The following is a 15,477-nucleotide window of genomic DNA, read 5'->3' as shown; positions in this document are numbered from 1 at the left end:
TCGCGGTCCGGGAGTTCGAGCCCCGCGTCGGGCTCTGGGCTGATGGCTCAGAGCCTGGAGCCCGTTTCCGATTCTGTGTCTCCCTCTCTCTCTGCCCCTCCCCCGTTCATGCTCTGTCTCTCTCTGTCCCAAAAATAAAAATAAACGTTGGAAAAATAAAATTAAAAAAAAAAAAAAAACAAAGAAAAAAATAAAACACTCTATGTGTATGGTTCCAAAAAAATCAACCTTAAATCATGAAATCTCTGAGTACCATGAAATACTCTGCACCACAATCTTAAAAGAGAACTTTCCTCAGCTTGTAGTCTGCATTATGGTGAAATCCAAATACCTATGCATATTTTTTCATAACTCATACACATAAATATACCTTTCCATACCTGTATACATCTTTCCAAATCTACTATGATTTCTATACATATATACATCTGAATATCTGTAAGTTATCTGCACATCTATATACAACTTTCTATACCTACAAGCATTTGAATACCTGTATGTATCTATTTCAATTTTGAGCAAAAACAATTTACAATCAAGAATAGATTATTATTATTATTATTATTATTATTATTGTATTTGGAAAAAGAATGAGAAATGGAAGCTCTTTGAGTGTAAAATCGCCATGGTTGGTTAGTTGAAACAGTCGTGGACACATTCCCAATACCAAGATGGATATGAAAAAAAATAAGTAGCATAGGACCATAAAATTTGTAGCTTACTTTGTGCCTTTTCACAGAAGTTTATCTGAAAGCCTAAAGTAAAAGAGATAAGTTCCAGTTCATTGACTGTAAATCAAACAAACCAAAATTAGAACATGACATTGCATTCTTGTATCACATTTGAATAAAACCGATTCAGGAACAGTTCGAATCACATACCCCCCACTAGCAAAGTGAAAACTCTAACACGTGAGCTTTCTTTTAAAAAGTCAGCTCTCTCTGGGGTAGTACTTTATTAAATGAAGCTGAAATTAGATTGAAATTCTAAATTCTGCAATTACCTTAATGTTTCACATCTATTGGATGAACAGAATAGCCATTAGCTCTTGGAAGTCAAGAGTAACTTTTAAAGTAATCTTATCAATGCTTTCAATCTACAAATTCAGAACATGTTACAAGTGACTTTTATTAACCCTAATTGCTGACTTAACACTATCTGTGATTAACTACTACCCCTGATTCAAAAGCTTCAAAAGCAGTTCATAAATTACGAAATCTAAACCAAAGCAACATTTTCTAGTCAATTCGCTAACCTCACTGGTAAAATCATGAACTAATGGTAAAATCATTACTGAGGTAAAATCATAAAATAATGATTAACTACTCAACTTCTTCTAGGAGGCCTGAGAGGGGGTGCTGTCCCTAGGAATGATATGCAGGGTGGGACCTACAAGTTACAGGAAGAAAACCTGTGAAATCTCCTTAGGAACGTGAGCACATTTCCCAAATCCAGCTGGACCTGATTACGCCTTATGTATTCATTTATATAGATGTTAATTTTTTGTAAAATGCACCCAGTAAAATAAGCTGCTGACAACAAATTATTTAAGGTTCTTAAATAAAATATTTAAATATTCTTAAGGTATTCTTTCACCCCCTTGGTTTAGGGGGTGAATGCCTGGTTTTCTCAATAGTCCACCTATGAGTGCGTTTATTAATGCCTTCAGAAACAACATGGGAAATTCAGAATGAGTATCACTACTCATTCTGTATTTATGGGAATTCAACCAAAACTTCTAGGAAAAGAGCCAGGACTAAAAGAAGCATGTGTTTAAGTACTCTCTCCCATCCAATTATCAGAATGCTTAGGATTCTAAGTTATCACCTATCAGGTACAATACCAGAAAAATCCCAACGTAGCTACTTTGCCCAAGAGTAACCCACTGCTTACTAGCTAACCACACAAATGCCAACACAGGGGGAGTGGGCACCGGGGAGCTCCGGGCTGGAGGACCCAGGGCAAACCTGGAAGCAGCTACCCCTCAAGTTCAACTTGCTGCCCCCCAGCAGATGTGTGGCAGGAACAGACTTCAGAAAGAAAAAAGTCGGAGATCCGTGGCCCTTGTAAGCCTAAGCAACTAAAAGCCAGCCCAGCCACCGTCCCACGGGCCCAATGAGGTGAACACAGGTCGGAAGGAGAGGAAACTGGCTCTCTGTTAGCAGCAGTGGCATAGAGAGCACAGAGGAACCCCAGCCTCAGTTCGGAAGGCGGGTCTCCAGCTCTCCCTGCTGAGCTGAAGGCAAAATCCACCTGACAGCTGGAGGGGAAACTGATGAAAGACTGAAACAAGTTGAAGGCAATAGTCACTCTTCTCTTTTCAGCTCTAAATATAGTTAGTGTTCGCTACTAGTTAGCAAAATTAAAGGGAAGCAGGAGAGGAAAACAAAATAACAATATGAATGGAGAAAGGAGCAAGAAAAATAAACTTGAAAGATACAAGAAAAAGAAGGAGTTGGGGCTGTTTGCACAACTGCTAAAAATAAGTTACAGGGTAATTTTAAGAAACAGAAAAAAAAATGCTTAAATGTATATGTAACTGATAGTGTTACAATGTCACCAATTACTGCTCTAACCACATGGGAGGTTAAATCCACCTTAGATACAGGAATCAACGCAGGTAGATAAAAAGGGAGGAGGCTGAAATGCTCACCACCTAAGTACAGACTTGTTCTTTTTACCTAGTTACGGATACAGTGACCAGGTGAACGGATCTGTCCATCTCTGCATTACTTCTCCCTCAGAAAAGACTTGCGGGTGGCTCAGTGGGTTGAGCTGAGGTTCAGCTCAGGTCACGATCTCACAGTTCATGAGTTCGAGCCCCGTGTTGGGCTTTGTGCAGACAGTGAGGGTGTGCTTCAGATTCTGTCTCCCTCTCTCTCAAAAATAAAAATTTTAAAAAATAAAATTAAAAAAGGCTTGCTACCAGACGCGGAGTTCACAGGCAAGGAGGGTTAAACTAACTCAAACATAATGGCTCACCTTGGAATCCCACTTAATCCTATCAATTACACCAGACAAAAGGCTATTAGCTAAATCTTTCTAGAGCTCCCCTAGCTCATTAAACTCAAAGGGCAGGGAGGGGCCAAGGGGACCACCAGCAACCTCGTCCGAGAACAGAAAGGCTGGAGGAAAGAAATGATGAGGAAAACTTCCAATATTCTCAGCTTTATAAAAAGCCAGTTTGTGGCTAGGCTATAATTAGTGCATCACTATTCATTCACAAATGTTCAATTTTTGAGGTCACCCGTATCTCAATTCTGTCTTTCCACGCACTCGCTTCATGTACTACAACCCCAGGAGCACGAGGTACCAGTTCAATCCGTTGCTGGTAACCAGGTAATTTTGAAAATCTCAGGGGCCTCCTCCCACTTTTTTATCCTGGTATCTGTAGGCTGGGACTAAATTTTACACGATCCTCCACTTTGAGTCTTTTCATTTTATCTGGTCCCAGGTAAGTTTATTTGCATTAAATCTTAACCCTCCCCCCCCAACCAAGACTAAATACCCAGATGTATACATATGACAATGTGTTAGGAAGCGGTCAAGAGAATTGGAGCTCTGTGGGGCTTTCTCCTCCCCTTTCTCACTGGACCACCCTCTTTCCCACACTCCTCCTCAACCTCACGCTCTTACCCCAATCGTGAGAGCCCTTCACTGGCCAGGACTGGAAACCGACCATTATGGTATCTGCCAGACAAAGTGAGCTTGTCTGCATTAGTTTACAAGGCCATGTAGGAGGTGAGCAAGTGTATACAAAAACAAAAGGCAGAGAGTATTTGAGAAAGAAGACAAAATAAAAACTGTTAATCCAGGGCCCTAGTTCCAACTGTGAAAGTCAAGTCATTTCACCTGAACTTCCGTTTCCTCCTTTAACTATAAAATTAAGAATAATAAATAATGAGGGGTGTGTCTGAGTGGTCCAGTCAGTTAAGCATCCCATTTCGGCTCAGGTCATGATCTTGCAGTTCATAAGTTCGAGCCCTACATCGGGCTCTAGAGCCTACTTAATTCTGTCTCTCTCTCTCTCTCTCTCTCTCTCTCTCTCCCTCTGCCTTTCAGTGGCTCACACTCTGTCTCTCTGTTAAAAATAAACATTAAAAAAAATTTAACCAAAGCAAAAATGAACTATTGGAACCTCATCAAAATAAAAAGCTTCTGCACAGCGAAGGAAACTATCAGCAAAACTAAAAGGCAACCGACAGAATGGGAGAAGATATCTGCAAATGACATGTCAGATAAAGGGTTAGTATCCAAAATCAAACTCAACACCCCCAAAAAAACAAATAATCCAGTGAGGAAATGGGCAAAAGACATGAACAGACATTTCTCCAAAGAAGACATCCAAATACAAATCAAAACCACAATGAGATAGCACCTCACACCCGTCAGAATGGCTAACATTAACAGTTCAGGCAACAACAGACGTTGGCGAGGATGCAGAGAAAAAGGATCTCTTTTGCATTGTTGGTGGGAATGCAAGCTGGTGCGGCCACTCTGGAAAACAGTATGGAGGTTCCTCAAAAAACTAAAAATAGAACTACCCTACGACCCGGCAATTGCACTACTAGGCATTTCTCCACGGGATACAGGTGTGCTGTTTCTAAGGGACACATGCACCCCCATGTTTATAGCAGCACTATCGACAAGAGCCAAAGTATGGAAAGAGCCCAAATGTCCACCGATGGATGAATGGATAAAGATGTGGTGTGTGTGTGTGTGTATATGTGTATATATATACATATACATATACATATATATATATATATGTACATACACACAATGGAGTATTACTCAGCAATCAAAAAGAATGAAATCTTGCCATTTGCAACTACCTGGATGGAACTAGAGAATATTATACTAAGTGAAATTAGTCAGAGAAAGACAAATATCATGACTTCACTCATATGAGGACTTTAAGATACAAGACAGATGAACATAAAGGAAGGAAAGCAAAATTAATAGAAAAATAGGGAGGAGGGGAGCCTGAGTGACTCAGTCAGTTGAGCATCCAGCTTTGGCTCAGATCATGATCTCGCGATTCGTGGGTTCGAGCCCCGACTCGGGCTCTGTACTGACAGCTCGGAGCCTGGAGCCTGCTTTGGATTCTGTGTCTCCCTCTTTCTCTGCTCCTCCCCTGATCACGCTCTCTCAAAGATGAATAAACATTAAAAAACAAAACAAAACAGGGAGGGGGACAAAACATAAGAGACTCTTAAATATGAAGAACAAACAGAGGGTTCCTGGAGGGGTTGTGGGAGGGGGGATGGGCTAAATGGGTGAGGGGCACTAAGGAATCTACTCCTGAAATCACTGTGAAATCAGCACTATATGCTAACTTGGATGTACATTTAAAAAATAAATTTTTAAAAATTAAAAACAAACAAGAATAGTAATCAGGTAATCTTATCTTAGAATTTGGGAACAGTGTGTCGACACCTGCTATGCCTGTGAAACGGCCCCGTGGGGCTTTGCATTATCCCGGGTCCCCTTCTCTGGGTTGATGGTATAACCCAGCGAGGGTGTGGGACAGGGGCATCAGTGGTTTCCAGCTCCCCCGGCAGTTTCTTCCAGCTCCCCCACAGCCGAGTCTGGTACTGCTGAAAACGAACTATGGGCCGCAGTATACATCCACACTAGCGTAAAGAAAATCAGAGCCTGGGGCGTCTGGGTGGCCCGGTCGGCTGGGCGTCTGGCTCTTGATTTCAGCTCTGGTCATGACCTCATGGTTTTGTGAGTTCGAGCCCTGGATGGGGTCTGCGTTGACAGTGCGGAACCTGCTGGGGACTCTCCCTCTCTCTGACCGCCCCTCACCTGCTCCCACTCTCTGTCTTTCTCAAAATATATAAACTTAGAAAGAGAGAGAGAGAGAGAGAGAGAGAGAGAGAGAGAGAGAGAAAGAAAGAAAGAGAAAGAAAAAGAAAAGGAAGGGAGGGAAGGAGGGAGGGAGGGAGGAAGGAAGGAAGGAAGGAAGGAAGGAAATCAGAACCCCCTTACTGGGTCACGCCCATAGGGCAAGCTACCCAGTCTTGCTTCCAACAGGAGCAGGAAGAGCCTTGTGTGTGCTGCCTTCCAAAATCAACCTCAAAATTGTGGCATGTGGCCCCAACTGCGGAGTTATTCAGAGTACACCATCAGGGCTCTAACATCTAAGGACTGATCTCAGCTTGTCCAAAATGTGTGCTTTCGCTGTGCTCGAGAGTGGTTTCCGCCAGACTTGCTTCCTGCCTCCCCTTGCTTCACCATTCACTAACTGCAAAGGGGAGCCACCCTAATTCACTCATTCCAGCTTGCCTGCGTCATCCAGCACCATTCGTGATTTCATAAATACCGATCAAATCCGGGGTGCCTGCAGAGCTCAGCTGACTTCAGCTCAGGTCAGGATCTCATGGTTTGTGGGTTTGAAGCCCGCGTCGGGCTCTGTACTGACAGCTCGGAGCCTGGAGCCTGCCTCAGGTTCATTCTCTCTCTCTCTCTCTCTCTCTCTCTCTCTCTCTGCCCCTCCCCCACTCATGTTCTTTCTGTCTCAAAAATAAATAAACAATTTAAAAAAAATAGCGATCAAATCCTCTCCAAAGTTGTTTTTAACTCGGGATCTTGTCAGTCCTCCTAAACCATTTCTTTTTTTCTGCCTGTGGCCAATAAACTACCCCACTGACTCTTTGGCTATGTAACTAAAGGCTATATTATCGTCTCCAACCTGTTCACTGAAGCCCCGGTGTACCTGGGCGGGGCAGTTTATGACTGTGACTGCGGCAAGTATCGAACCTCCGTGAGCCTCCATTTTCTCATCTGCAGAACACAAGAGTACTATCCAAACGTGCTTCGTGATGATTAACGCATCTAAATGTCCAGCACTGCGCCTGGACTAGAGGTTATTACTACCACAGTAATTACTCCTGGTCCCTCCCTCAGGTGAGCAATGGCTGCGGCACCTTCCCCATGGGGACCAGCTCCGCCTACACGAAACCAGTCCCCCTCCTTTATACTTCCTGTCACCCTAAGGGAGGAAACAGGGAAGGACTCCAGACAGCACGGGGATCCCCACCCCGGGCTCTACATTCCGCCACAGCCCTTCCTAGACACAGCCTGGTGTCCCGGTGTCCACGAAGGTGGATAGTTTCCCTGGCAGGACCCCAACCCAGATCTCAGGGATACCGGCATCCATCAGGGGGAGCCACTTAGTGTCACTTACTGTTTTCAGCAAAGTCAGACAAGGAAGCATCACCAAATATGTCTGGCAACGCCTTTCTGCTTTCCCCCCTTTCAAAAATTTTGTCGGAGCGATCTTTGGTAAGCGGAAACAAGGTAGGCCCTGAAAAAGCTGCTGTGGTGTCTACCTCGATCATCTTTCCACGTCGTGGAGAATGAGGTGCCGTTCAGGAATCCAGCTGTAGCAACGGCATCGTCTTTCCAGGGGCCCATCTTGCGTCGACTACTAACCGATGCTCCCTTTGACTGTGTAGCCCCAAATTAGGCACATCTTGTCACTCCTGGCCCTCGAATCATTTCGAGAAGCACACGTTACTTCTCAACTTTGCCAGGAGTGTGAGGAGACACATGGAGACTGTGTCTCCTCTTCTGGAGCTGGGGGGATAAGGGTAGAAACAAAGCAGAGACAGTCATTTGCCCCAGATGACAGGTCTAGTCAGGATGGTGACATCAATTATGAACTCTTTTGCTAACTGGGTTCCTTTGCCGTGGCATGTGTAGTGTTGAAAGAGTTCCACTACCTTTCAAATCTATACTGCCCCCCCCTGGGCCAATGCGTAATTAAAATGTTCCAGGGGCACCTGGGTGGCTCAGTCGGTTAAGCGTCTGACTTCGGCTCAAGTCATGATCTCACAGTTCGTGGGTTCGAGCCCCACATAGGGCTCTGTGCCGACAGCTCAGAGACTGGAGCCTGCTTCGGATTCTGTGTCTCCCTCTCTCTCTGACCCTCCTCTGCTTGCACTCTGTCCGTCTGTCTGTCTGTCTCTCTCTCTCTCAAAAGTAAACATTAAAAGGGGCGCCTGGGTGGCGCAGTCGGTTAAGCGTCCGGCTTCAGCCAGGTCACGATCTCGCGGTCCGTGAGTTCGAGCCCCGCATCAGGCTCTGGGCTGATGGCTCGGAGCCTGGAGCCTGTTTCCGATTCTGTGTCTCCCTCTCTCTCTTCCCCTCCCCCGTTCACGCTCTGTCTCTCTCTGTCCCAAAAATAAATAAACGTTGAAAAAAAAAATTAAAAAAAAAAAAGTAAACATTAAAAAAAATTTTTTTTTTAGGGCGCCTGGGTGGCTCAGTCGGTTAAGCATCCGACTTCAGCTCGGGTTATGATCTCATGGTTCGTGGGTCCGAGCCCCATGTGGGGCTGTGTGCCGACAGCTCAGAGCCTGGAGCCTGCTTCAGATTCTGTGTCTCCCTCTCTCTCTGCCCCTCCCCCGTTCATGCTCTGTCTCTCTCTGTCCCAAAAATAAATAAACGTTGAAAAAAAAAATTAAAAAAAAAAAAAAAAAAGAAATTTTTAAAAAAAGAAAAAGAAAGCAAAACGCCCCCTAATTCAAAATGCTGCTGTCGACCCTCCAGCAAGTTTAGAACTGTGACATAAAAAGGCGCATCAGGAAGGACAAGGCTCCAGAAACAACCCAAACAACCCAACCATGGCTGGCGGCTTAGAGCTCCCACCCCCTGACTGCAACTTAAAATAATCTCCCCTTTCTATTCCTGAATCTGCATCTCTGCTGGCAAACATTCTTCCCTCAGACCTGATGGCTGAAATGACTTAGAGCTCAGAGAACCTGTGTGAAACTGTGTTACTGACCAGGAAGAAGAAAGGCTGGGTTAAAATCTGCCTCCACTGGGGCGAATTACCTGAAGTGGCCAGTTCCCTAATCTACAAAAGGGGACTGTGCCCACCTCCCCTTCGAGGGTGCTGGTGAGCATCAAATTAGGTAGAGACCATGGAAAAGACCTGTGTTAACTGTCAGTTTCCCTTCTTAAGTTTAAACCTGAATTACAGTTTCCCAGGTTGTGTAATTTGGGCCGCATCTCTACCTCTGAGACATGGAGGTCGCAGAGGAGACTGACCGGATTACGTGTGAAGGAGCTGTGATCTCCTGACCCCTAGAAATCGGGGAAACTCTATGCGCCCAAATCCATCCAGGCTCTCTGATTAGGTAAACAAAGCGGAAGGAAAACAGAGACATTTCTGAAAGAAGAAAACAGGACTCAAAACACAGGGTTAGCTACTATCCCATCTCAAAACAGGTTTCAGGACACATTCGCTAGAAAGCACGTGAGAGCAAAAGGTGAGAAAGTGCGTTGAAAGCATGGTTTTCCTACTTTTTTGTCTTTGAAGATCAGGGTTGCTTGATTTTTAAGAGAACACAGAAATGCAGTGTGCTTGGCGGGGGGACCAATTTGCTATAAGCTGCATTTGTTTCAGGTTATGTCAAATAAACGGTAGAGAACTAGTACTCAGCACACTGGGAAGAAAAGGCAAGAAATTCTAGGGTTTGGAACTCTATCCACTGTCTGCACAGTTCAGTTCTTTAAAATCCAGATAAAGGGGGCGCCTGGGTGGCACAGTCGGTTAAGCGTCCGACTTCAGCCAGGTCACGATCTTGCGGTCCGTGGGTTCGAGCCCCGCATCGGGCTCTGGGCTGATGGCTCAGAGCCTGGAGCCTGTTTCTGATTCTGTGTCTCCCTCTCTCGCTGCCCCTCCCCCGTTCATGCTCTGTCTCTCTCTGTCCCAAAAATAAATAAACGTTGGAAAAAAAAAATTTTAAATCCAGATAAAGGAATCTCCCCGTAGTTCTTGAAAACCACAGACTAACTGGTAAAACAAATAGTCAAATATAATCACAGATAGGGTGCTTCCCACATCTTTTATGTATTTCAATATTACTGGGAGAAAAAAAAAGTGCATTGATTTTAAATCTTCATTTTTTTCTTAACAGATATGCATCATTACACTTGAAAGTTTTGTGTGTTTATTTTTGCATTTTTTTTTATTATTGAGGTATAGCTGACATTACATTAGTTTCAGGTGTACAACTTAATGGGTCGATACGTGTATATCTCCAAAAATGGTCACCATAGTAAGTCTTGTTAACATCCATCGCATACACAAACAACTTCTATTCTTGTGATGAGAACTTTTAAGATGTGCTGTTAGCAGCTCTCAAATACGCAATATGGCATTATTAATCATAGCTGCCAGGCCGTACATTATTTTGTGTGTGTTTAAGGACAATCAAGCTATCATCTTTTCACTTAAAATGGTATTTATATGGGTGCCCTGGTGGCTCAGTCAGTTAAGCATCTGACTCTTGATTTCGGCTCGGGTCACAACCTCACAGCCGTAGGACTGAGCCTCGTGTCAGGCTCTGCATTGGCAGGGTAGAGGCTGCTTGGGATTCTCTGCCCCCCCCCTCTCAAAAATAATAAACATTTTTTATAAATTGATATTTATTAACTGTTCAGGTGAAGCTAAGTAGGTAAGGACTGGACTGGTCCATAAGTTTTGTTACACATCTGCATTTAAGACCCAAGAAGAAAAAAGGAAAAACTGCCTGCCTAGAACAGCTCATTATGAGAGGTACCTACAATGTATACTTTATATTATATACAATGTATACTTTGTAAAGTTTGTATACAATGTATACTTTGTATACTACAATGTATACTTTAGGACTATTCCCTGTAACAAGTACTTTACAAATGCCTCCAGAACTGATCCTTCAGAATCAATTGCAGGTTCTAACTATTCTAACCACATTTAAACCACCAGAGTAAAGTTTAAGGAAGTTTTATATATTCCTCTGCTTTAAGTCTTCTAGAATAAACTTCTTGTGTTTATGAGAGCTTTCAAATCTATACATTTTAAGCGAATCGTAACTCAAGGAGGTAAATAACCATGTCTAATAATAATCCTTTTTTCTGATAGTTTATAATTTTCCAAACATTTCCATGTGCATTACTCTAATAACGTGACCCTCACAACAGCCCGGCCATATGGGTATTATTCCTATTTTAGCAGATGAGAAACTCAGAGTTCAGAAAAGGTGAGTAAATGTCCCAAGTCACAGCGCCTGCAGAGGAGTGAGCAGTTTCCTGAATCCAGGTATTATAAAGACCCATCAGGGATATTCTTAAAGGAAAGGCTCAATAATGAAAAGCAGAAATCAGCAGATTAGTGAGAAGGGTGGGACCCAGTAATAATGAAGCTAAAGAAACTGTGTAGTAGATCATGAGGGGTTAGGGACTCGTCCACTAATAGTGAAAGAGACTATTAATGACACCATATTACAAACAACGCATTGTTGCTATTAACAATGATGATGGAGGGAGGCGCCTGGGTGGCTCAGTGGGTCAAGTGTCCGGCTTCGGCTCAGGTCATGATCTCACAGTCCGTGAGTTCGAGCCCCGCGTCGGGCTCTGTGCTGACAGCTCAGAGCCTGGAGCCTGCTTTGGATTCTGCGTCTCCCTCTGTCTCTGCCCCCCAAATAAACATTAAAGAAAAAAAAACATTAAGACAATGATGATGGCTAACATGTATCACATCCTTACTATCTCAGACCCATGCCCTACATGCATTCACAAAGAACCTGTGAAGTGAGCATTATTCCTACTTTCCAACTGAAAACCTGAGGGTTAGAGAGGTTGAGTATCTTGCCCTAGGTCACAAAAATCTTAAATCCTGACAAGGGGATTCAAATCCAGGACTCCAGAGCTCTTAAATGTTATGGCATTAGGGAAACAATACTTCCCAATGTGGACCACACTCTTGGGTCACAAACGTCAAGCCATGAAAACAGTGTACAGGGTTATCCAGTGCCCAGCACAGAGCTTATCACACAGAAGGACCTCGCATGTCTGTTAGATGAAATGTATTCCATAAGTCCTGCAACTAGCTGTTTGAAAGAGGAGGGTCATTAACACCTCCCAGGAAGGCAATGTTTTACAGGGCAGCAGGTAGAAACAGATTGGAGGAAGGGGGTGGTATATACCAAACATCTTCTAAGGGTCTGAATCCCGATCTAAAACCAAAGGTCTCTAGCAGAGGAAGCATGAAAGGTTGGGCTCTAAGCATACAAAGTAAACAAAAAAAGGTCCTCAACTGCTCTTTAAGCTCATGGATTATAACCTGGATTGCACTAGACAACGTCCGGCGACTTTCAGGTGCTTCTCTTCGTTCTGAGTCAGCAAAAAAAGGTCCAAGAACAAGACACTTATAACTAGCAGGTTCCTCAGCCAGTCAAGGCTAGACATGATGCTGGTAAAAGAAAATTCATCAATAATCCAAAGAGAGGCCTATGTCCGCCTTCTCCCTTTCAAAACCAGGTTCCGCTTGTTGGAAAGGTTACTAGACATCAGAACACAGAGGTGGCGGAGAAGAATGGAGAGCCTCAGAATATTGCCCAACCACAAGGGCACCGCAAGCTCTTCCCCATTCCGGAAGCTTCACACACACACACACACACACACACACACACACACACACACACACACACACACAGTGTCCCCTCTGCCCAGAGCACAACAGTCATCTTTCCAGACGGGTCTCCTCTACCCCTCTTATCGAAGCACAGCACACACTCCTCTCTTATCTTCCATCGCAAAACCCCGCTTGTTACCTTCCTAACACTCTTCTCCGTGAGTAACTTTTCTTATGTACCTGCGGACTGTCTTTCCTGCCCCGTCTCATCAGGAGGGAGGAGAACGCCCAACTAACTCTCTGCTGTATGCCCAGCACTAGAGTCTACGCCCAGCACTGGGGAGCTCAACATTTTTTAACCAAAATAATAATAATAATTAATAATAAATGTATACAGCTTTTTCAAACTATCAGCATCCCTACCCCCACCAAAATAAACTCCCCACCACACACACACACACACACACACACACACACACAAACGCACTATTTTTATAAGCTTTAGAAGTCACCCATTTTGCAAAAGCCATACGATCCTAACCTGTCGTTTTTCCGCCTCATTTCCAGCAACAACCGGACTGGAAAGCGGTCCTTATCAGAAAACCCATCTTTTACGTCGTCTGCATACACTCACATACACATTGGGCTGTGCAACACAGCAGCGGCCAACAACTACTTCGGTCTGAATTAATCATGAGGGCCTGCACAGAAAGTGTCCTCGGAGCTCTGACATCATCCCGTCTGTACATCACCATTCTTTACGTGTATTGAAATGATCTCCCAGGGAGCGCAACCAGCCGGGAGGGAAAACTTGAGGGCATCCTGTCTCTGCTTTCCTGAATCACGCACCCTCTCATCGACACGAAGACCCCAAGGCGGTTGAGACAGACCCGGGCACGCGGCTCAGGACGCAGCAAGGAGCCCTGTCGGGAAGGTTCTAACCAGAGAGGAAAATGTCACCATGGCGACACTGACCGCCCAGGGTATCGCGACCCATTCTGCTGATAATGTAACACAAGCGGTTAGCTGAAGTCGTCCAAGAGGTCGCTGAGATTCCCGGTTTTAAAGATAACAGCACTCCCCCGAAATCCCCCCGAAAACTTAAGGGAATGGCCCCTGATGGGCTGGGGAGGGGTGGGGGTGGGGGTGGGGGGCTGGTGTTTTCACAACACCCCCTCGGTCAGGAGCCACGCGGATTTGAATTCGCCTTCCCAGTGGGGGCGAAGCACTAATTCATTAAGGAGGCGGCGGCCTCGGACGTCCAGACACGACCCAGTACCACTGGGACCCCCCTGCCTTTCTGTCTCCTGCGTCTCCCCCTTTGCAACCGAATCCAGGGCTCTCGCGTATTTGCGGATATTTCGAGCCTGTGCCACGCCAACGCGGTCACCCCGGGCCAGACGGCCGTCGGAACTACTAACCTTACAGGTGGCACAGGCCGGAGCAGCCCCTCCCCCACCCCACCCCCGTCCCTCCCCCTCCCCCCCTTCCCCTTCCCCCTCCCCCCGCCCCCGCCCCCGGGGAAAGTTTGCAGGCGCGGGGGGTCCCCGCGGGGGGCGCCCAGTCGGCGGGCGGGCCCGGCCAAGCCAAGATGGCCCTGCGCGGGGCCCCACGGCGGCGGCGGCGGCGGCGGCGGGGCGCAGGGGGGCGCCAGGCCGGGGCGCCGGGGACGCAGCGCCGCCGCCTACCTGCGCGGCGCGGCCCGGCCCGCGGGAGGCCAGCCCGGCGCGGGCCCGGAAACGCGGGCGGGGCGGCGCCAGGTGAGCGGCGGCGGCGGGGGCGGCCGCGGGGGCGGGCCCGGGCCAGGTGGGCCTCCCGCGGGCCCGGCGGGGGCCGAGCGGGGCGGGGGCTGGGCTGGGCTGGGCTGGGCTACGCTGGGGCGGGGGGCGCGCGCGGAGGCCGCGGGCCGGGGCCTGCGCGCGGGGCCGGGGCAGGGCCGGGCGCGCGGGCCGCCCCGGCGGCTTCCTCGGCCGGGTCCGGGGGCGTCCGCGGGCCGCGGGGACAGGCCGCGACGACGCCGACGGCCGCGCCGGGGGGGCGGGGGTCGCGGCGCTGGCGCGTTCCTTACCCTGCATGCTGCTGACGGCCGGGTGGCCCGGCGCCGGGGGCCCCACGGGGCCCGGGGTGCCGCTGCCGCTGCCGCCCCCGGAGCCGCCGCCGCCGCCGCTCGGGCTCGGAGCCGCCATTGTTGGGAGTGAGGAGCCGAGCGGCGCCGCGGCGGCTGCAATGCAGCAAGCTCGGCCTCTCGCACGGCCGAGGGGCGCGGCCAGCGCCCGCCCCGGCCACGCCCCCTGCCCGCCTCCGACACGCCCCCGGACACGCCTCCCCGCGCGCGCACGCGCGCGCGCGCTCCGGAGCCTGACGCCGAGCCGCGCCAGCTGCGGAGCCGCAGAACCGCCCAGGGCGCGGGTGCCCGGCCCGGGAGGAAGGCGGCCGGGCTGCCCCGGCGCTGCGGGCCGGCTCGCGGGGCCTAAGGCGCTTTGCAGCAGCGTTACGAGCGCGGGTGCGCCGGGGAGGTTAGGGGACGCAGAGCTTTCGTCGCTCCCGCAGAGGCCTGCGACCCCAAGAAGTTTACGAGCCCCCTTGTTGGAAACCACAGAAGCCGAAATCAGACCGGGTCGAGCTGAACAGGACCCCCGGGGTCGTGCTTCCCGTCCGGCCTCTGGCAGGGCGCTTCCAGAGGGCACGCTGGCTCTAGCTGTGGTCCCATCAGGAGCCCCTGTTAAGCTCCGCCCAACACCCCAACCCTCCACGCTGACCTGGGGGCTGCTACTGGGTGCTACTCAAAGCGACGTCTCCGGACTCTTCTCCAAACTGTGAATCAGAATCTACCTTCTAAATAATATCCCCAGGAGGGGCGCCTGGGTGGCTCAGTCAGTTAACCGTCAGACTTCGGCTCAGGTCATGATCTCACAGCTCATGAGTTCGAGCCCCGGGTTGGGCTCTGTGCAGACAGCTCAGAGCCTGCTTTCGATCCTGTGTCTCCTCTTCCCTCTGCTCCTCCCCTTCTTGTGCTCTATCTCTCTCTGTCTCTCAAAAATAAATAAACGTTAAAAATTTTT

General features: G+C 48.0%; 1 protein-coding gene across 2 annotated transcripts in view; it reads right to left on the bottom strand.

Moving 5' to 3' along the window:
• Positions 1-14,643, bottom strand: part of MAP2K4 (mitogen-activated protein kinase kinase 4) — a 139,019-nt gene extending 124,376 nt beyond the window's left edge. Inside the window, exon 1 of one of the 2 annotated variants that reach the window (XM_047832822.1) lies at positions 14,484-14,643. In XM_047832822.1, the coding sequence (XP_047688778.1) occupies positions 14,484-14,601 (118 nt within the window). In that variant the 5' untranslated portion in view covers positions 14,602-14,643. Of the gene's footprint in view, positions 1-7,340; positions 7,839-14,483 lie in introns of those variants that run through there. The other variant, XM_047832823.1, reaches the window with a different exon arrangement.
• Positions 14,644-15,477: the final 834 nt, after the last annotated feature.

Source organism: Prionailurus viverrinus, chromosome E1 (assembly GCF_022837055.1).
Source record: "Prionailurus viverrinus isolate Anna chromosome E1, UM_Priviv_1.0, whole genome shotgun sequence".
NCBI classification, from domain to species: Eukaryota; Metazoa; Chordata; class Mammalia; order Carnivora; family Felidae; genus Prionailurus; species Prionailurus viverrinus.
The sequence above is the reverse complement of the archived record's forward strand: the minus strand, read 5'-3'. Positions and strand labels throughout refer to the sequence as shown.